Genomic DNA, 21,906 nt, shown 5'->3' with positions numbered 1-21,906 from the left:
ACAAATATACAATATATCTGTGGTATTAAATTTTCACGGGGCTAGGGGTGAGGAATTGGGCTTCCCTAGAGGCTTTTCTGGTGGCTCGAACAGTAAGGAATCTGCCTGCAATGCAAGAGACCTGGGTTCGATCCTTGGGTTGGGAAGATTCCCTGGAGGAGGGCATGACAACCCACTCCAGTATTCTTGCTTGGAGAATTCCCACGGATAGAGGAACCTGGAGGGCTAGTCTGTGGGCTTGCAAAGAGTCAGACATGACTGAGCAACTAACACATGGGGTGGAGAACTAGGGAAAAAAAATGTCTAAAAATGCTCATTGGGATACAATAATGAAATAAGGGTTGAGAAACATTGGTCTGTTGGCAAAAAGTAATGGTCAGCCTATCTTTAAAGAGTCTAATCCAGAGATTTGCAACTCTGGTAGCATATGTGAAGCTCCTGGAGAGCTTTTTAAAAATACTGATATCCCAGTGTGGTTCTCAGAGATTCTAATTTAACTGGTAGAATCCACATTTTGGTATTTTTTAAAAGGTCCCAGGTAATCCTAATTCTCACTTGGGGTTAAGAACCACTGGACCAGACATTCTCCAAGACAAAGCAGCATTGCTTCCCCCGGGAGAGATACCACATAAATAGCAGAGAAATAGCACAATGTACTGGAAATGGCTAGCGTGGAGTACAACTCACTTCTATTTTAGAAGGGCTATTCTGGCCTCACACCAGGTAACAAAAAGCTGGATTCATCAAGGAGAGAGAGCAATGTCCAGTTTCTGTATCTTATCTTTCCCATTTCATGACACACTATTTGAATGCAGAGGGTCTTTTATGACTCATTTGGAAAACACAAGAAGGGAAAAAATATGGCTGTAGTTATTCCTGGGTTAGTACCCATAGTCAGCATTTTCTGCATAGATGCAATTTAGAAATCATCTCTATCTTCAGCTCCTAAAATTTTAAATTCTTACTGAGTTAAAAAGCTATTCAGCATGGAATCTTCTTTATCCTCTATACCCATGGGAACTCTAGATGCCAGGGGAACACTTTCACATACATTGTGAAAATTAAAACTTACATAATTTTTTTTTAATTGAGAAGATAAAGCCCTTTCTTCTTCTTAGAAAGGGATCTTGGTAGCTAAATGACAGTGGCAAAGGATTATCATGACCGAATTTAGTCATTAGATGTACCATCGCTTATTCCTGAAATGTCACTTGGAATTGACAGTGATATGTCTGTATTTTAATGAAGTGACTCCATTTCCAGCCAGGAATTCAAAATCATATGTGTTGATTAAAAAGGATATCATTTTATATTTTCCTTTTATATATCTTCACAAGAGATGGCATTTACGCTGGTCTCACTTTTTTGGAGGTTCTGACTAAAAGGTGTAGATTGTCTTTCTTGTTGTTATTTTTGGTCACAGAGCACTTAGTTTAAGGGCAAGGGTGGAGATATTTGCAGGCATTACTTGTGAAATTTCTTGAAGCTGGAAAGCAAAATTTCTAGGAAATTCTTCATGAGAAGGAGAGAGTCAGCATCGGTTGCGCAAGTTGATAAATGCTCACAACTAGCTTGTCAACACTGTTGATGATTTCGGTAAATGCAGAAATGAGAAAATCGAGTGTTTCAGGTTATCTATAGAGACAAGGGTGGATAGATGCAGAGAGGGATAAAATGGGAATCTAAGAAAGCTTAAAAGCTAACTCATGAATTAGATTCATCTAATTCCACAAGAAGGGCAACATTACGTTATAATGAATCCTTTTCAAAATGCCTATGGGCCCCACTCAAGAAAGGGAGGAGGGCAACTGAGTGTCATATGATGCTGCTCCCAAAAGCATAGCTCACTGGGCAAGAAGTAGAATCTTGTCCTGAGTGAGGTTGGGCTAATTATATTCTCTCTCCTGGATATTTGGAATTAGGATATTATCTCTATCTAATTTATCTTGGGCGGTGGAGCTATTAAGTGACAAAGAGCTGGGGCTAGACTGCTGTTTTCTACCAAGGGACTGCAGCAGAGAAAGCCAATCTTCAAGAGAAAAAAAAAAAAGATATTACTGAGCTTAGAAGAGATGAAAAGACTACCTTTAGTCCATGGCTTTCAAGTCCCTTGACATGTGAAGTTGCATGTCCAGATCTGGTTGTCCCACCATCTTTGGTTCTACAAGATTCTCCTGTATCCTTTTAATCATTACTCCTTGTGCTTGAGCTAATTTCAGTGGATCTCCGTTCCTTTCGAGCAATTATCCCTGATTACGAGTGTTCTCCACAATGAACAGCTAAAATCTATGAAGGACACAGGCCACATTTACTGCAGACGTTCAGCTTCTTAAAATTTTGCTTTAAATTATCCATGTTAGCTTTCTGGTCGATGAACTGGCTGTTTGTTGTAACAGATGTGGCAGGCTTTGTGAGCAAACGGGTCAGAAAGAAGTGCTGAATGGCATGAAATCTTTGCAGCAATGGGCACATGTTTTATCATACATGTTCGAAACAAAAAGGCAAAGATCCAAACATGCAAAACCTTATGGTTGCATTTTTCCTTCTTTAACCTAATTAAGCCCTTAATAATATAGCTAGATTTAAAGGAGATTTGCATAGCAATGTAATGTCTCCATTATAAATGGTTTGAAAAGACGCTAAGGTGGATAGAAAAATCAGCTCTATCAGTTCCATTAATTCCTGGCCCCCTTTCACTTCTGCTTTAAACCCCTGACACCAATTATGCAAATGTGTTCACATAGTGTCTGGTTGCTTTTGCATTATAATTTAAATGTAGGTGTTTTACGAAGACAAAAGGAAATGCATTGTCCTTTCCAAAATTTAGAATTTGAACGGATTCACTGATTTTGTTCCTGTCGAATTACCAGGCAGCTGGAGAAACAGCTGGACCAGTTTCTGAACGCCAACAAAAAAACCCCACAAGTCTGAATTACAATAGGGGTTTTCATCAGAATTTTATAGTATTGTTAATAAATACAATACACACTGTAGTAGTAGTTGGCTGCTTTCCTGTTTACATTAGCAAATGTATTGTAAAGATGAAGTCAGATGCACTAGGAGTTGCTTGATTCACTGAGAGAAATCATTTTGGACTTTATTTTAAGGATTACAAAGACCATTTTGAAGGAAGATCTAAAGATCCCTGTCTTAGTTTCCTAGGGGCGGTAGGGCTTGGTGGACCTTGAGGATTGCTTGGTTTAACACCCAGTTCCACCAGCTGTGGTACCTTGCAAGTTACTTGACCTCTCTGTGCTTTAATCTTCTCATTTGTGAAGTGGGGATAAAACAGTGCCTACTTCAGTGGCTAGTTGTGAGGATTAAATGAGTTAGTTCATAGCACTCAATATGGTGCCTAGCTTGCCCAGTGGCTCAGACAGTAAAGAATCTGCCTGCAGTGCAGGAAACCCGGGTTTCATTCCTGGGTTGGGAAGATCCCCTGGAGAAGGGATAGGCTACCCACTCCAGTATTCTTGCCTGGAAATTTCCATGGACAGAGGAGCCTGGTGGGCTGTTACAGTCCATGGGGTCAAAAAGAGTCGGACATGACTGAGTGACAAACACACAGAGCATACATACACACATACAGTATACATACATGCACACATACATACAGTATACATACATGCACACATACATACAGTATATACACATGCACACATACATACAGTATACATACATGCACACATACATACAGTATGTGTACAGACATAAAGTATCATTAGTCATTATTACACCCCCAAAATGCAAAATCGTATTATTTTGCTAAAATTTCAGCCAGTGGAACTAATTATTCCAATTAGTGCAATATCCTGTCAAACCCAGTTAGTGACTCAAAGTATGGAAATAAACACATGTCTGCCTTTTTACAGGCAGACCAGTACGGGTAACGAGGGGCATACAGTCATGCATGTATATGCTGCCTGATCTCAAAGATCAGGCTTCGTACTTTCTTATGAGTACACATCCTTCCCAGTAGGTTGGCTGAATGACTGTATTATCTTGAGACAGGGCCAGCACCTTCTGGTTAATAGTAAGTGGACAAGGTACACTGGGTCAAGATAGTACAAGGTGGACCCCACTGCAGGTTCTGGGAGGAAATCCTTGCCTCGCTGATACATATTGGAAGGACACGGAAATAGGGAAGTGAGGGTGTCCTGGGGAAACAGTTGATGACAAGGAGAAATAACTCTGGTTAGAGAGTTTACCTAAATTGTGTTTAGGTAATCCAGGTAATCTGTGTCAGAATCGGAGCATGTTACTGGAACCACAGCAGCAATGGCAAATTACACTGGATGTTGGGGTAAAGACTGGTTAGGATGGTCCTAGGGGTGGTTTGTGTAGAACATTCATGTCCAACTGGAAGGGGGAGGAAGAAAAGAATACCAGGATGTTTATGAAGGAGTGAGGTAGTCCTTGAAGTAGTTTCTTTCATCTTCTAAACTTTGTGGAACAGAAAGCACCATTGATCTTCTGGACATTTTCTCAATGAAGGAATGGTGATCTTTAAGAGGACCTTACATCAGTCCAGGCAATATGTCTGAGTGATAGGTATGAGAAAAAAAAATAAACGAACTATGCTCCTACAGAATTATTAGATTTTTCCAGGCAGTAAACTCTAAGAGATTGAAAGCTTCCTTCTCTCTCTCTCTTTCTCTTATATCCAGGAAAACACTGCTTCTTAACATGCAAGGAAGAAATAGGCTTATTTCAGTTCAGTTCAGTTCAGTCACTCAGTCGTGTCTGACTCTTTGTGACCCCAGGAATCGCAGCACGCCAGGCCTCCCTGTCCATCACCAACTCCCGGAGTTCACTCAGACTCACGATCATCGAGTCCGTGATGCCATCCAGCCATCTCATCCTCTGTCATCCCCTTCTCCTCCTGCCCCCAATCCCTCCCAGCATCAGAGTCTTTTCCAATGAGTCAACTCTTCACATGAGGTGGCCAAAGTACTGGAGTTTCAGCTTTAGCATCATTCCTTCCAAAGAAATCCCAGGGCTGATCTCCTTCAGAATGGATTGGTTGGATCTCCTTGCAGTCCAAGGGACTCTCAAGAGTCTTCTCCAACACCACAGTTCAAAAGTATCAATTCTTCGGCGTTCAGCCTTCTTCACAGTCCAACTCTCACATCCATACAAGCTTATTTAGCATGACATAAAAATCTACTTTGAAAATTCACACTTTTTGATTACCAAGATTAGGGAAGCACAATGGCTTTTGGAATCAGAATTGCATTAGTTGCAAAGGAAACTGATCTTCTATGAGAGTTGTTGTTGTTGTCCAGTCACTCAGTCTTGTCCAACTCTCTGTGACCCCATGGACTGCAGCACACCACGCTTCTGTCCTTCGCTACCTCCCAGAGTTTGCTTAAACTCAAGTCCATTGAGTCGGTGATGCTATCCAACCATCTCATCCTCTGTTGCCCCCTTCTCCAACTATGAGAGGTGAATACTGCTCAAATATCGTTGTGATCGCTCTAAAGTTAATGAGCCTCCCTAACTATCATTGATCATAACTATTTCTTGTTGCAGAAAAGAATTCCTTTTCATACCTGCAATCGTAATCTGTTGTCTAAATTATGTAGGCAGATAAACTGAGCATTTGGAAATCAGAGACTCTAAGGAGTGTACTTGGCAGTCAATTAACATTTGCTGAATGAATGAGATATTCAGTGTGCATTACAAGATAATGGCGATGACAATGGTTAGAAATGAAGAAGGAAAAAGAAAGGGAAAGACAGGGAGCGGAAAGAAACAGCTGTAGCTCTAAGGCAGCTGGCATGATAATTACTGCTGCTGAGGCGACCACAATACACTGGTTTTAATTATTCTGAAGTTGGTTCTCCAGTTTGCATATCACTTCAGATTTTTGCTTCAAATGTCCCCTCCTACTGATTGTCCTTTAGTCATCCATTTAATGTCTGTTAATCCATAAGGAAGATGAGGGAACAAAAGATTAATGTCAGCGAAAAGTTTCCTAGTGTTTTCTATATTTCATTGTCACAGTAACTCTGTAAGAGAAGGTCTATTATCCCTGTTTTACAGGTGAGAAAAACAAGGTTTAGCAGTAGTCTCGTGGTCAGAGAGGTAGCATGGAGCAGAGCTAGAATTTGACCCATGGGCTGTCTGAAACTAGAGAGTATGCTCTTACCATTACACCTTCCTGCTTCCACGCTACTCAGACTTCTAACTTGATTCCAGTCACTGTGAACGTTCCCAGTACTTTATAGTTTTAGAAGAAATTTTATTGGAGTAGAGGTGCTTTACAGCTTTGTGTTAGCTGCTGCTGGACAGCAAAGTGCATCAGCTATACATATTCATTTATGCCCTCTTTTTTTTGGATTTCCTTCCCACTTAGGTCATCACAGAGCGTCGAGTAGAGTTCCCTGCGCTATACAGTTCTCATTAGTTACCTATTTTGTGCACAGTATCAGTGGTGTATGTATGTCAGTCCCAATCCCCCAATTCGCCACATCCCTACTTTCGCCCTTGGTATCCATACATTTGTTCTCTGTGTCTCTATTTCTGCTTTGTAAACAGGATCATCTATAACAATTTTTTTCAGATTCCACGTATATTCATTAATACATGATATTTGTTTTTCTGACTTGCTTCACTTTGTATGACAGTCTCTAGGTCTATCATGTCTCTACGAATGACCCAATTTCCCCAGTGCTTTATATTTTACAAATTCTTTCATACTCCCTCTTCCTCTTTCCCTCCCTTCCTACTTTCTTCCTCTGTGTGTGTGTGTGTGTGTATAAATGTGTACCGCATTGGTTTATTACATTAATTTTCTCCTTGTATGGTTTGCGTTCTTAAGCCTCAAGATGCCTGTGCCGCAATGTGTCAGAAAGTTCTGCAAGGTCTGTTAAAGGAAACAGCAGTTCCCTAGGCCCCGACTTTCTCAGCCCCCTTCCCCAGAGCCAATAACTGTCAGCTCCTTCAGCTGTTTCTTTTAGCATTTGTTTCACATTTCTAAATGCTTTGCTTATATTGCTACTTTCAACTACCTCAACCCCAGCCTACTCCAATTGCATACTTACGCACTTTTCTATCCACTCTGCCAATACAGTTCTATCATTTTGTTGGTTAAGTCAAATCAATATGTATGTTATTATCACTATGTAAATGCCTACATACTCTGATTACCTTTCTTTTTTGTTTTTCATGGAGTTATACATGGGGCATCTCTGGGGGCTCAGTGGTAAAGAATCCGCCTGCAAAGCAGGAGACGTGGGTTCAATCCCTGGTTCAGGAAGATCCCCTGGAGGAGAGCATGACAACTCACTCCAGTATTCTTGCCTGGAGAATCCCATGGACAGAGGAGTCTGGTGGGCTGCAGTCCACGGGGTCAAAGAGTCAGACATGACTGAAGCGACTGAGCGCCAACACACAGAGTTATAAACACACACTTAGCTTTTACTTTTCACTTCATTTCAGTTATCCCTAGCTCATAGCCAAATCCTCCCCCAAAGGTGTATTTCTCTTCAATGTAGTCAGAGACATTAGGTAGTCTATCAACTTTGCCTTTTTTGAAACACCTGAGAGCCTTCTGGTTTTCACCATTTTGACTTTGATGCTTCTCTAGACTTGCTTCACAGCTGTCATTCTGGGATCAAACTTCGCCACTATTCTGAGAGTCTACATGTCTCTCTCTTGTGTCAGGTCTCATTTCCAGAGCCCTACATGTCTTAGCTTTTGATGTTCTTCCTTTCTTTCATCTTCTTTTTTTCCACTGATGATTCCAACATTTCAGGGGCTAATAATAAAAAAGGGTTTTGTTTTGTTTTTTTTCTCACTTTCAGTAGATATCCTCTGTATGTTGGCTGCAGCTCTGCTCCATGTTAGCTTTTTTCCAGGATCCAGGAGCGGTCCTGATCTGACCCACACCCACTATTTGGGAAAGAACAGAGCAAACATATCCATAATTTCCATTTGCATTTAATTGTTTAAAGCAAAGCAATAGCCAAGTTTGATGTCGTTGGGAGGGGAAATATAATAGAATTGTAATCCTGATGGAGAAGGGCAGGGAATATTCTGAACACGTAACACAATCTGCTATGTGTTCCCCTTCACTTGCTCCCGCATTTTTGGATAGCCATCCTCCAAAAGCTTTCTGAAAAAGGGTGCATAAGAGCTAAATTTGTTGAGATCCTGAATGTCTAAAATATCCCTTTCACCCAGTTAACAGCTAATTTAGATATAGAATTTTAGATTGAAATGATTTTTTTTTTGAAATGATTTTTTTTTCTCAGAATTTATGGGTATTGCTTTGCTGTCTTCTTGATTCCAGTGTTGCTGTTTAGAAGTCCAATGTAGCCCTAATGCTTGTTTATAACCTTTTTTCCTTCTGGAAGTTTATTTTTGTTCCCACTGATCTGAAATTTCACAGTGGTATGTCAGTGTGGATTTGTTTCCATCCATTGTGCTGGTTACTTGACAGACCCTGTACATTTGGAAATTTATGTCCTTCAGTTTGGAAAATTTTCTTGAATTATACCTTTGATATGTATATACATGAAAAGAAGGGAAGCAAAAAGGAAAGGAGAAAAGGAAAGATATACCCATTTGAATGCAGAGTTCCAAAGAATAGTAAGGAGAGATAAGAAAGCCTTCCTCAGCGATCAATGCAAAGAAATAGAGGAAAACAATAGAATGGGAAAGACTAGAGATCTCTTCAAGAAAATTAGAGACACCAAGGGAACATTTCATGCAAAGATGGGCTCGATAAAGGACAGAAATGGTAGGGACTTAACAGAAGCAGAAGATATTAAGAAGATGTGACAAGAATACACAGAAGAATTGTTTAAAAAAAAGATCTTCATGACCCAGATAATCATGATGGTGTGATCACTTACCTAGAGCCAGACAACCTGGAATGTGAAGCCGAATGGGCCTTAGAAAGCATCACTACAAACAAAGCTAGTGGAGGTGATGGAATTCCAGTTGAGCTATTTCAAATCCTGAAAGATGATGCTGTGAAAGTGCTGCACTCAATATGGCAGCAAATTTGGAAAACTCAGCAGTGGCCACAGGACTGGAAAAGGTTGGTTTTCATTCCAATCCCAAAGAAAGGCAATTCCTTCATCCAGGCAATGCCAAAGAATGCTCAAACTACCACACAATTGCACTCATCTCACACGCTAGTAAAATAATGGTCAAAATTATCCAATCCAGGCTTCAGCAATATGTGAACCGTGAACATCCATTGTTCAAGCTGGTTTTAGAAAAGGCAGAGGAACCAGAGATCAAATTGCCAACATCTGATGGATCATGGAAAAAGCAAGAAAGTACCAGAAAAACATCTATTTCTGCTTTATTGACTATGCCAAAGCCTTTGACTGTGTGGATCACAATAAACTGTGGAAAATTCTGAAAGAGATGGGAATACCAGACCACCTGACCTGCCTCTTGAGAAATCTGTATGCAGGTCAGGAAGCAACAGTTAGAACTGGACATGGAACAACAGGCTGGTTCCAAATAGGAAAAGGAGTATGTCAAGCCTATATATTGTCCCCCTGCTTATTTAACTTCTATGTAGAGTACATCATGAGAAATGCTGGACTGGAAGAAACACAAGCTGGAATCAAGATTGCCGGGAGAAATATCAATAACCTCGGATATTCAGATGATACCACCCTTATGGCAGTAAGTGAAGAAGAACTAAAGAGCCTCTTGATGAAAGTGAAACAGAAGAGTGAAAAAGTTGGCTTAAAGCTCAACATTCAGAAAACTAAGATCATGGTATCCGGTTCCATTACTTCATGGGAAATAGATGAGGAAACAGTGGAAACAGAGTCTGACTTTATTTTTGTGGGCTCCAAAATCGCTGCAGATGGTGATTACAGCCATGAAATTAAAAGACGCTTACTCCTTGGAAGGAAACTTATGACCAACATAGACAGCATATTGAAAAGCAGAGACATTACTTTGTCAACAAAGGTCCATCTAATCAAGGCTATGGTTTTTCCAGTAGTCATGTATGGATGTGAGAGTTGGACTATGAAGAAAGCTGAGCACCAAAAAATTGATGCTTTTGAACTGTGGTGTTGGAGAAGACTCTTGAGAGCCCCTTGGACTGCAAGGAGATCCAACCAGTCCATTCTAAAGGAGACCAGTCCTGGGTGTTCATTGGAAGGACTGATGCTGAGGCTGAAACTCCAACACTTTGGCCACCTGATGCGAAGAGGTGACTCGTTGGAAAAGACCCTGATGCTGGGAAAGAGTGAAGGCAGGAGGGGAAGTGGACGACAGAGGACGAGATGGCTGGATGGCATCACTGACTCAATGGACATGGGTTGGGGTGAACTCTGGGAATTGATGATGGACAGGAAGGCCTGGTGTACTGTGGTTCATGGGGTCGCAAGGAGTTGGATATGACTGAGCAGCTGAACTGAACTGATACCTTTGATAATTTCTTGCCCTCCACCATTTTACCCCTGTGTCTATTCACACTATTTTCATGTCTTCTATCTTATTTTATACTTAGAAAAGCTCTTTTTAATTATCTAAATGTGTTTCTTTCTAAATGGCATTTGATACTTATTTAAAATGCAATGCCTTCTCCTGTCTCTATTAGGATACTTGTGCTCATGCTCAGTTGCGTCAGTTGTGTCCGACTCTGCGATCCCATGGACTGTAGCTCTCCAGGATTCTCTGTCCATGGGGATTCTCCAGGCAAGAATATTGGAGTGGGTTGGCATGTTTTCCTCCAGGGTATCTTCCCAAACCAGGGATGAAACCTGCGTCTCCCGTGGCTCCTACACTGCAGGCAGATTCTTGACCACTTAGCTATCTGGGAAGCCCCTCTATTAGGATATTTACTAATAATTTGCTTTTTGAACATTTCCTTTTTCCTGCTTAGTCTCTTCATCCTTCAAGTTGCCTGTCCCTTTTATGTTTTGGCTCCTGTATTTTATGTTAGAGTAATTACTTCAACTCCTTAAATTTCTGGTGATCCCACCCCTAGTTCAGAAATGCTATTTTGCCTTTTTCAGAAAATTATTTTCCAGCAAGTGGAGAAAGGAAGTCTCTTGGCTGAACAGAGTAGGGTAGAGAATGGTTTCTTAAATGGACTTTCAAACAGTCTTCCTGTTTTCAGTTTTGTCTCCACTTCCTAAAGCACCTGTTGCATCAGTCTCTAAATATTTTGTGAGTTCTACATGCAAATCAAATTGCTTCTCAGCCTTCTCCTGGCTAGATTTGGGTCCAACTTTCTCGGGTCTGCTCAATTATTAACTCATCCATATGCTTTCTGGTTCCCAGAATGGTATTACTGTGGCTCCCCTCATTTCACATTGGTCTTGTAGGTTTACACTTTTAAAAAATCCCTTACTATGGTTTTAATAAATCTGGAATGAAAGAAGAGGTAAATGCATGTGCTCAACCTACTATTTTTAAGCAAAAGTCTTATGACTCTGCAAACAACCAGGGAAGACATTATTACCCCCATTTTTTTTTTTAAAGAAGAAACAATTCAAATGACTTGTCAGGATTACACAGGGTATAATGCTGGATCTAGGGCTTGTATTCATTCTGGTCATTTTACTCCAGGTTCAATGCTCTTTCCACTAAATTCCTAAAAAAGAAGTCTGTATAATGTCGTTGTTAAAAGCACGATCTTTGGCACCAGAGATGTGGGTATGAGTCCAGGTTTTGCCTCTTGATAGCTGTATTCTTTTGACAGATCGTTTAGTCTCACTACAGTGAAAATTCTTCATTGGAATTTTAATAAAATGGGGATGATATCAATAGCACAACCTCAAGACAGTGTTTTGAGGATTCAATTAGATAATATATGTAAAGTACTCAGCAGAGCTTCTGGCATATAGTGAGTGCTCCCTTATTACTATAATGGAAAAATTGAAATGATAAGATATAATAATGATTTGCAGTTTTAATTAACTGAACTATGTTCAGGGAAACTTTTAAATTAATTCTGCAGACATTTACTGAATAATTAGCATGTGCACTAAATGTTTATTCTTCCTTTCTCTTCTATTTGAACCTCTTAATGAAAACATCTTTGATTAATATCTACTCCAAAACTAGTTGAGCTTAGATGACAAATTTCTGAGTAAGGATAGAAGAATTGGACAGGGTCACAGATTTTTCTATCCATCAACATAATTAACAGCAACCAAACGCATTTAGAAAGCCCCAAATTCACCAGCAGCTAAAACAAGGTAAAGAATGAAACCTTGCTCATAAATGAAACAGATGTTATAAATTACTGATAAGAGAAACAGAGTATTCTGGTGCAGTCAGGTGTGGCTTCTCACTCTGTCCCTATTCCTCAGAAGAACAAGAGGAAAAAAGTGTGGGTTTTTTGAAATTAATTTTTTATTGGAATATAGTTGATTACAATGTTGTGTTAGTTTTTGCTGTAAAGCAACGTGAGTCAGATATATGTGTGTGTGTGTTGTTGTTGTTATTGTTCAGTTGCTAAGTCCTGTCCATCTCTTTGCAACCCTATGGATTGCAGCACTCTAACGAAGAATTGATGCTTTTGAACTGTGGTGTTGGAGAAGACTCTTGACAGTCCCTTGGACTGCAAGGAGATCCAACCAGTCCATTCTAAAGGAGATCAGCCCTGGGTGTTCTTTGGAAGGAATGGTGCTAAAGCTGAAACTCCAGTATTTTGGCAACCTGATGTGAAGAGTTGACTCATTGGAAAAGACTCTGATGCTGGGAGGGATTAGGGGCAGGAGGAGAAGGGGACAACAGAGGATGAGATGGCTGGATGGCCTCACCAACTTGACGGACTTGAGTTTGAGTGAACTCTGGGAGTTGGTGATGGACAGGGAGGCCTGGTGTGTTGCAATTCATAGGGTTGCAGAGAGTCGGACACAACTGAGTGACTGAACTGAACTGAAGCTTCCTTGTCTTTTATTATCTCCCAGAGTTTGCTCAGACTCCTGTCCATTGAGTCAGCGATGCCATCCAACCATCTCATCCTGTGTGTGTGTGTGTGTGTGTGTGTGTATGCATGTACCCACTGTTTTTAGATTCCATTCCCATACAGGTCATTACAGAGTACTGAGTCCAGCTCCCTGTGCTATAGAGCAGGTCCTTGTCAGTTATCTATTTTATATATAGTATTGTGTATGTGTCAGTCACAATCTCCCAATTTATCCCTCCCCCTGAGGGTAGGGCATCTGACAACATTCTGAGGTTCTCTCTCATGCCTTCACTAATTTGTGAAGAATTCTGAGGGTGTAGACAAGGGGATGAGTGAAGAAATGGGGGTATACAAGAAAATTGTTTTAGAATGGAAGTCTCCATAAACCACCATGGTACCTCAGCAGAGATTATAAAGGCCTCTAGAGCTTTCTACTCCCCAGGTAACCAAGTTGAGCAGAAGAATTGATACAAAATACTCAAGAGTATAATACACCCCTGCTTGGTTATACTGGGCTGGGACTGACCATTTTACTAAATCTCACAAGAGAGCAGAACTAATAAGGTTAATACCATGGAGGAAAGACATGGGGCAATCACAGTGAATAAAGAGTGAAAAGGCATAGAGATTTAAGAATTTGAAAGAAATGAAAGATAGAGTCAAATATAATCCAATACAGGGCTAATTGGTGTCTCAGAGGAAGAGAACTCAACACATTCAAAATAATAAGAGGTATTATACCAAAACCTCCACCATCTACACGAGGGAAAATTGATTTAGAACAATTAACATAGCTGCTGCTGCTGCTAAGTCACTTCAGTCATGTCCGACTCTGTTCGACCCCATAGAAGGCAGCCCACCAGGCTCCCCCGTCCCTGGGATTCTCCAGGCAAGAACACTGGAGTGGGTTGCTATTTCCTTCTCCAATGCATGAAAGTGAAAAGTGAAAGGGAAGTCGCTCAGTCGTGTCCGACCCTTTGCGACCCCATGGACTGCAGCCTATCAGGCTCCTCCGTCCATGGGATTTTCCAGGTTAATTCTCTGATAATTAACATAAAGATACATTATATTCTCATTGAGTTCTTGAACTTCAGGGTTAACTGTATATACCCTTCAGGAATCTTGGAAGAAAAGAAAATCACCTATAATAGAAAAATTTTGACTCAACTCAGACTTCTTCAGAGCAAATGTCAGGGGAAAAAAAAGACAAGAGCCATGGCTAGAAAATTCTGAGAGATGGAAGGTGAAGAAAATGTGAGCCACCAGTAGTATTTCTGTTCAAGTATCTGCTCAAGGCAACAGGCAGACAAAAAAGAACTCGGGGAATGTGGCCATTAACCATTCTTGAAAAAACTAGCAAAGAAATCCCACCCACTCAGGATGTGAATAAAAAATTAAAAACCCAGGAATGATGATACTAGGATAAAAGAATTGGTGGTAAGCGCTGAATCCATTTGAATACAGAAGTGAGACTAAACAACTAAACACGGTTGCCACAAGCTGTAAATGTTATAAACCTTGACAAAATAGAAACCATATAAACCACAAAAGTTGGGAGTTGAAGTACAGAGGGTGGGAGGAAGTATAATAATGTTAATTACCTCATTTTGCTGAGCAAATAGTCAATTGACACTATTCATCAGGAAATATGGGCTGTTCTGATTTTTTTTTAATGTATTTTCATTGCCCATATTTTTTGGCCATTTTTCATATCTTTGCTGCTGCTCCCTTTTATATCCTTTTTTAAACCAATATGCATTGAATATCAATCTACATAAACTGAATACTTAATAAATGTTGTTGAGGCAATTTTGCAGACTTTATGGGACTGTAAATTCTTGAAGATTGGGAATATGTTTTATTCATCTTTGAATTCTCTCAGCACCTGGCATAGAAACTTGCATACAGTAGATCATCAGTAAATTTTTTTGAATAAATGAATTAATTTGCTTTGTTTCATATACATTTTGTTGCTAGAACAATGGCTCACTGGAAATATAAGGAAAATGAACCATAATTGGAGAATATGATAAAGCCTGTCACCCACATCTGAGAGACCCATTATAAATGTTCCTGATGCCTCATTAAAGACATTCTATTGTTTTCAGAATGCATTTTCCCCCAGTAAATAATCTCTGCTCACTCTAATTTAATCATTCATACAGCTTTCAGAATGATCATTTCCAAACTCAGCTCTGATCCTGTCACTTCTCTGCTTAAAAACCTCCTATGCTCCCCTACTAGCTACAAAACAGAATCCAAATTCCTGTGCATAGCACTGAAGATCCTATGTGATCTGGCCTCAGTCCATCTCTTGCAAGCCAATGCCCCTCACATGTTATCCATTCAGGAGTACTTGCAAGTTTTGAAACATGCTATATACGAGGATGAGATGGTTGGATGGCATCACTGACTCAATGGACATGGGTTTGGGTGGACTCCAGGAGTTGGTGATGGACAGGGAGGCCTGGTGTGCTGTGGTTCATGGGATCGCACAGTGGGACACGCCTGAGTGACTGAACTGACTGACTGACTGATATACATTTGTGCTTCTATATCTTTGCTCATGTTGTTCCCTCTACTTAAAATGTCATTTTTCATCCCATATCCTTCTCTTTTCTTGCTGTCAGCAATCATCATGATACTACTCCTTTCCTTAGAACCCAACTCCATTACTTTCTCTGTTAGGCTTTGCTGTCTCCCATGCTTAAATAACTGTACTGTTTGTGGTTCTTCTTTCTTTCTATTATATTTTAAAAGTTTTGACTGTGCTGGGTCTTCATTGTGGTGCTCAGGCGTTCTCTAGTTGCAGAGCATGGGCTCTAGAAAGGGAAGGCTCAGTAGCTGCCCTGAAGGGGGAAGTTTCCCCATAGTGCATGGCATCTTAGTTCCTGGACAGGGAATTGAACCTGAGTCCTCTGCATTAGAGGGCAGATTCTTAACCACAGAACCACCAGGGACGTCCCTGTCATTTTTTTGTAGTACTTTGCTCACGCTCCATTTATTGTATTATGTAGTCACTAAGTCATGTCTGACTCTTTGCAACCCATGGACTGTAGCTCCTCTGTCCATGGGATTTCCCAGGCAAGAATACTGGAGTGGGTTGCCATTTCCTTCTCCAGGGGATCTTCCCAACCCAAGGATAAAACCTGCAACTCCTGCATTGGCAGGCGGATATTTTACCATTGAGCCACCAGGAAAGCCCCTCCATTTATTGCACTACAGCTAATTGTACATATATCAAACACTGTCTCCTCGCTCATGATCTTGGTTTGTACATTTCCTTTCCCCATACTCTTTGGGCTGTGCCTTATGTATTCTAGAAAGCTGTCACAGAGAATGTGCCTGACATATAGTAAATGTTTGATGGATGTCTGTAGCTTGGAATTTAAAAAGTACATGCATTGCTTACATTTCCATGTAAAAATAATTATTTTAAGTAATGAGGGCTAAACTGAAAATCCTAAGGGCTTGTAGAAGATGGAAAAGCTGTCTCTTAAGCTGTGGTTTTCTGTCCTGATAAAAGAGAAATCTCTAGAGGTAGACTGCTCTGGGAAAACTCTGTGAGTTGTTTAGCTCGAAATTAAAGCAAGTATACGTGTATTACTCTTGGAAAACTATAAAGTAACCATTACCCTGATTGGAGATGCTTTACACTGAAAAGCAGTGCTCCATTTGGATATGCAAATCTTTGGGTGTGGAGAAGAAGCCTGCTTCCCCAGACACTGATGCAGACAAGAACAGAACTGTTTCTTCCCTCTGTTGATTTAGACCATATATGTGTCAATATGAGTTTCCCTGATAGCTCAGTTGGTAAAGAATCCATCTGCAATGCAGAAGACCTCGGTCCAATTCCTGGGTCAGGAAGATCCCTTAGAGAAGGGATAGGCTACCCACTCCAGTGTTCTTGGGCTTCCCTTGTGGCTCAGCTGGTAAAGATTCTGCCTGTAATGCGGGAGACCTGGGTTTGATCCCTGGGTTGGGAAGATCCCCTGGAGAAGGGAAAGGCTACCCACTCCAGTATTCTGGCCTGGAGAATTCCATGGACTGTATAGTCCATGGGGTCGCAAAGAGACGGACAAGACTGAGCGACTTTAACTCTCTCACTCATGTGTCAATATATTGTTGTTTCTATAGAGATATGGATATCCTTGCTTGAGCCCACCATCTAGGAGAACAGAAGCTGAGGTCTAAAGGATACATAAAAGCAAAGACAGACATGATCCCTACCACTTCCTGGAGAAACAATTATGCATGGTACCAAACTGGCTTTGGTGAGACTCTATCTACAAAGACTAAGTCAATCTTTGTGAGAAATTCGCTATTGTTGGACTGCTGTGTTGTAAGGTGATAGCCCAGTTGGGTCAGAGGTCAAGGTCACAGTCCTGGGGCTGGAGGATGGGGTTTCCTTTGAAAGAAACAGAAAATGGGCCTTTGAAAGTGGACCTTAAACTGGGTGAAGAGGGTTGTTTTCTTCTCTGAGCTTTACAGAGGTTGGGTGTGGATGCTCCAGACACGGCTAGGGGAACTCTTGATTGAGAGGGGAGCTGCATGGACCCAGACATATGGACCCAGGCTGGAAACTCAACAGTAAGGCAGGCCTGATATAGTCCATAGGGCTCTGAGAGCAGCCATATCATACCCGTTCGTGATGTCCTGGTGAAGAGACGGCAGTGCCCCTTCCTGCCAAATCCCAAGGCAACGCTGAAGATGGCATTGGCTGGAGAGAGCTCAATGTCCCAGAACGTCAGGGTGTGGGACATCTGAAGCAGAGGCAAGAATAGTTCAGTTATTTCAGGAATACGTGGGTGCCAGCACCTCTCCTACGGACTCCTCTGCAGTAGAGAAGGGAGGGAAACTCCAAAGGGAGTGGACTGACATCCTGGTAATTTGAAAGGTGGGAACTCAGAGCTATTGTAGCTGGGGATATTTTTGAGGGGAATTTTATTTTAAATATGACTTCCTTTATAGTCAAAAATTCATGAACACTATGATACTCTGATTCTCAAGGGCATACAAGGCCATTTATTGAGCAAACCCTTTCCATTCTGGGCATCCTGCTCGATAGGCTTGAGAAATACAGAGGTAAATAAAGTACTCCTCCGTTTGACTTTACATGAGCCCTTTCTTTTTTTGTTCCTCTTAGGTTTTGGTTCTTGAGCCTTTTTGTAGAGGCATAGAAGAAACCAGAAACGAACTGAAGGACTCTCACTTTTCTTCCATTATTTTTTCATCCTCTGCTTTCTTCACAAAATCTTCTGTATCAGAGAGTAAGGGAGGGTTTTAAGTTTTTTCTGGATATTATGCATATGATGAGTATCTGACTGGTCTTTCAATGAGGTGAGCTGACATGATTTTCTTAGGCTAGGCAGGAATGTTACTCAATGCACTGGTATAGCAATCACAGTCTCATCCCTGTCGATTGCATTTATGGTCATACTTTGAAAACAGACTGCATTCAGCTCTGTAGAGCTTTTCTGGATTCATGGTGCTTTGTCTTTTTATTCTGCTACTGCTGCTGCTAAGTCGCTTCAGTCGTGTCCAACTCTGTGTGACCCCATAAGACGGCAGCCCACCAGGCTCCCCCGTCCCTGGGATTCTCCAGGCAAGGACACTGGAGTGGGTTACCATTTCCTTCTCCAATGCATGAAAGTGAAAAGTGAAAGTGAAGTCACTCAGTCTTGTCCGACTCTTAGCGACCCCTTGGACTGCAGCCCACCAGGCTCCTCCATCCATGAGATTTTCCAGGCAAGAGTACTGGAGTGGGGTGCCATTGCCTTCTCCGCTTTTTATTCTAACAGCTGCTTATTTGCATAACTTGTTAAAGATGCTTTCCTATCATCACACTACTGGTCTTCCTCTAGCTTTTTGGACATTTTTTCTTGCTTGTGTAGATTTTACATCAAATAGAAACTTTCCCTTCAATAAAAGTTTGCCCGTCTGAAGATCTTCATCATCTTCTCCCAACTACACAACAAAGTTGAACTCTATAGAATTTCACTTTGATGCTTTAACAATTGAACTTGAAATTTCTGAGATTCTCTTAGTTTCTTCTCTTGGGATTTAGATGCTGTAAAATATCTATTAATTCCACTTACTTCATTTAAAAAACATTTATTGAATATTAATATTATGCTGCAGGCGCTAGGGTATCTGCTGGAGCTACAAAATAGAAGAGCTCACACCTGGTTTTATGGATAGACTACTTGGCTTACTGCTTCTAGTTTCTAAACTAATGCTTCCAGAATTGCACTAAGAACCTCCTCTTACAGCACCTGTATGCCATTAGGGAGAATGCTACTAATGAGGAGAGTAATCCAAGATACAAAGGAGGACAGGGTCGGTCACATGCAAAAAAAAGGCGGGGGTGGGTGGTGGGGGAATAAATCCTGGAGTCCAAAGATACTAGAGAAGAAGCATACTTTAATGGTTGAACATTTTTCTTGGTTAATGTAGGGTTTTATTATTGTTATGCTATACCTACAAACAATAACATAATTGAAAATAACAGGAAATTATTGTATTTCATTATTTTTCAATTAATATGTTTATTAATGTTATTTGTTGATTTGATCCTTTTGTAACATTTCCTCCCAAAATCTTTTGGGAGAATACTGTCTCAGTGAAATTTTTGTAAAGAACATGAAGTCTTTAGATATGAGGTCAGAGAAGGCAGGAGATAATATTTCTCCTTTGTGATGTGTACCTCCTTACATTCTCTGCTGTTTTGTTGAGGAAGTACGAAGACATGATAATTCTAGTCCTAAAGGTGTAGATAATGGATCCATCGTTTCCTCTGCGTTATATCGGCTGAAGGACCACGTCTCAGTCTCTTCCTTTTGTCTTGTGAAAATAGGAGGAGGAGGCAAACGGTGTTTGAGTGGAGGGTTTCTAGGGGTTAAACCCTGGTGCTTCAGCCCCTCCGCGAACCCTGCAGCTTTTACTCAAGTAGCTCCTGTAAAACAGATGCTCTCCAAAATAAGAGGAGTGGAGCAGAAAAGACCGTCCAAGTGTCGTGGGGTACAGCAGCGCAGGTGGGGGCAGCCGCCTGGTCCAGAGCCGAAGGTGCCTGCATTCTGCAGGTGCAGGCACTGTGAGCTCTCAGCGCTCAGGCACCAGAGAGGCGGGAGCCGCGGCGTTGCAGAGCGTGCGACTTGGGCCCTGAAGAGGAGGCCAAATATATTCCAAACAGCTGACATTGATCAAACCGATTACCCGCACCTGGCCCGGGGGAGGGAAAAACACCATCTATCCGAACCGCAGAGAGAAAAGGAGCCCCTGGTTTGGGACGCCAGAGGGCGGGTCTGACTTGGCTCGGTGCGACTGCTTTGCCGCGATTGCTTCCCTGACCTGTCTATCGTCGCAGTGTTCTGTTTCTATTGGCTCTTCCGTCTGCCACTCGGTTCCGCCGCGCTGACCCCCATTGGCCTCCCTCCGGCCGAGTCCCCGCCCCACGAGCAGGACACGGGCAGTGGGGCGCGGAGCAGAGCGAGTCCGGCGTTTGCTCTGGGCTGGGGGAAGGCGGTGGCGGAAAAGGAGGAGGAGCCGGGCCGGCAGGAGGCAGCGGCGGCGATCGCGCTGGGGTGATGGTGCAGGTGCTTGGGGCCGGCGCGGAGCTGCCCGGCTGAGGGGCGCCTGGTCCGGGGTCCGCAGCGCCGCCGCGTCTCTCCCGGAGGCGGGCGGGCGGGAAGATGCTGAGCAGGTTGATGAGCGGCAGCAGCAGGAGCCTGGAGCGCGAGTACAGCTGCACCGTGCGGCTGCTGGACGACAGCGAGTACACCTGCACCATCCAGGTCAGTGCCGCGCCGCGCCGCCCCGCCCGCGGGAGCCCCTTGTTCCCCGAGTCTGGCCAGCTTGACCCGCGACCGCCTCCCGGGGGTCGCTCCAGACGCCAGCGCTTTGTCCGCCGCTGCCTGCGGCGGATGGCCCCGCCGGTGCAGGTCCGGGGTTGGGTACCCGGAGCTCGGCGCAGCTGCGGCGCAAGTCCCGGCGTCCTGGACCCCCCAGCTTGTCCCCTTCGCTCTCCCTAGGTGAGGGCGCCCCATCCTGGCTCCTCGAACCCGCCGATATGGGGAGCACCTTCCGCGGGTGTCCGGAGTGGGGCGGAGAGGGTGGGAGGCTCTTTCCTTGGCCGCCCCGTCGGGGGGCGGGGGTGTGGAGGGCGCGGTGCAGGCTTTGGCTTTCTGGCCGGGCAAGGACGGCTGGCGGCTTTCCCCCTCTCTCTTTGGCTGGAAGGATGATGGTGTATGTCATAATCTGCACCCCCCCCCCCCCAGCATTTGTGAGTCAGGGCTCTCCGAAGGTAGAATTGAACGCGTAGCCCATGCAGAGTGGCCTATTGAAGGGAACCCAGCCCCTTGGGCTTTGAAGACTTAGCCCCCCTCTCCCCCCGGCTTTTCGCTCCTCAAATCTTATTCAGCTGGGCAGTTCTGGGGGCGCGAGGTAAAGATTTAGCAACAAGTCCCAGTGATTTGAGGGATGGCATTGGCGAGAATCGGTGACTTAAAAAAAAAAAAAAGGAAAAAAACGCCAACAATACGGTAATGCTGCACAGCATTTCCTCGGAACCTGGTGTTTTTGAAGGGATTTTTACAACCTCCTGCTGTGTGGCACATCAGGAGTAGTAGTCTTGCCCAGGAATGCAGTCGCAGCCCTCTCTCCTTTATGAAGTCAGAAATAGAAACCGCTGACAATGCTTCAGTGTAGTTCACAGTCAAGAGGGTCCTGTACTCACCTGCCCCAAACTGCTCTTTCTGGAGAAGTAAATTGAGTTGGACCCGGAGGGTCTCACCTGATCACTTGCCTCTGCAGCAAAAACCCGAGAGGGCTTCTCATCTCAGATGTAGCAGGCAAGAACCGTCGGCCCGGGTCCTACTCTCTTTGTCTCCCTCCCCGCCTCCCTCCAGCCCCCATTAATTATTTTTTTTTTTTTGCTGACAATGCTCAATAGCGGAAAATAGCGGTGTGTGAGAAAGACGCTGGGTAGTATATGAGAGCAGCTG

At 42.8% G+C, this 21,906-nt stretch overlaps 1 protein-coding gene across 2 annotated transcripts in view; it reads left to right on the top strand.

The window, feature by feature from the left end:
• The first annotated feature begins 20,417 nt into the window (after window positions 1-20,417).
• FRMD5 (FERM domain containing 5) overlaps window positions 20,418-21,906 on the top strand; it is a 320,560-nt gene continuing 319,071 nt past the window's right edge. For both annotated transcript variants that reach the window (XM_069558868.1, XM_069558869.1), the window contains exon 1: window positions 20,418-20,697. In XM_069558868.1, coding sequence (XP_069414969.1) covers window positions 20,596-20,697 — 102 coding nt within the window. In that variant the 5' untranslated portion in view covers window positions 20,418-20,595. The remainder of the gene's footprint in view (window positions 20,698-21,906) is intronic.

The sequence above is a fragment of the Ovis canadensis genome, chromosome 18 (assembly GCF_042477335.2).
Source record: "Ovis canadensis isolate MfBH-ARS-UI-01 breed Bighorn chromosome 18, ARS-UI_OviCan_v2, whole genome shotgun sequence".
NCBI classification, from domain to species: Eukaryota; Metazoa; Chordata; class Mammalia; order Artiodactyla; family Bovidae; genus Ovis; species Ovis canadensis.
Note: the sequence above shows the minus strand (reverse complement) of the source record. Positions and strands in the feature narration are given on the sequence as shown.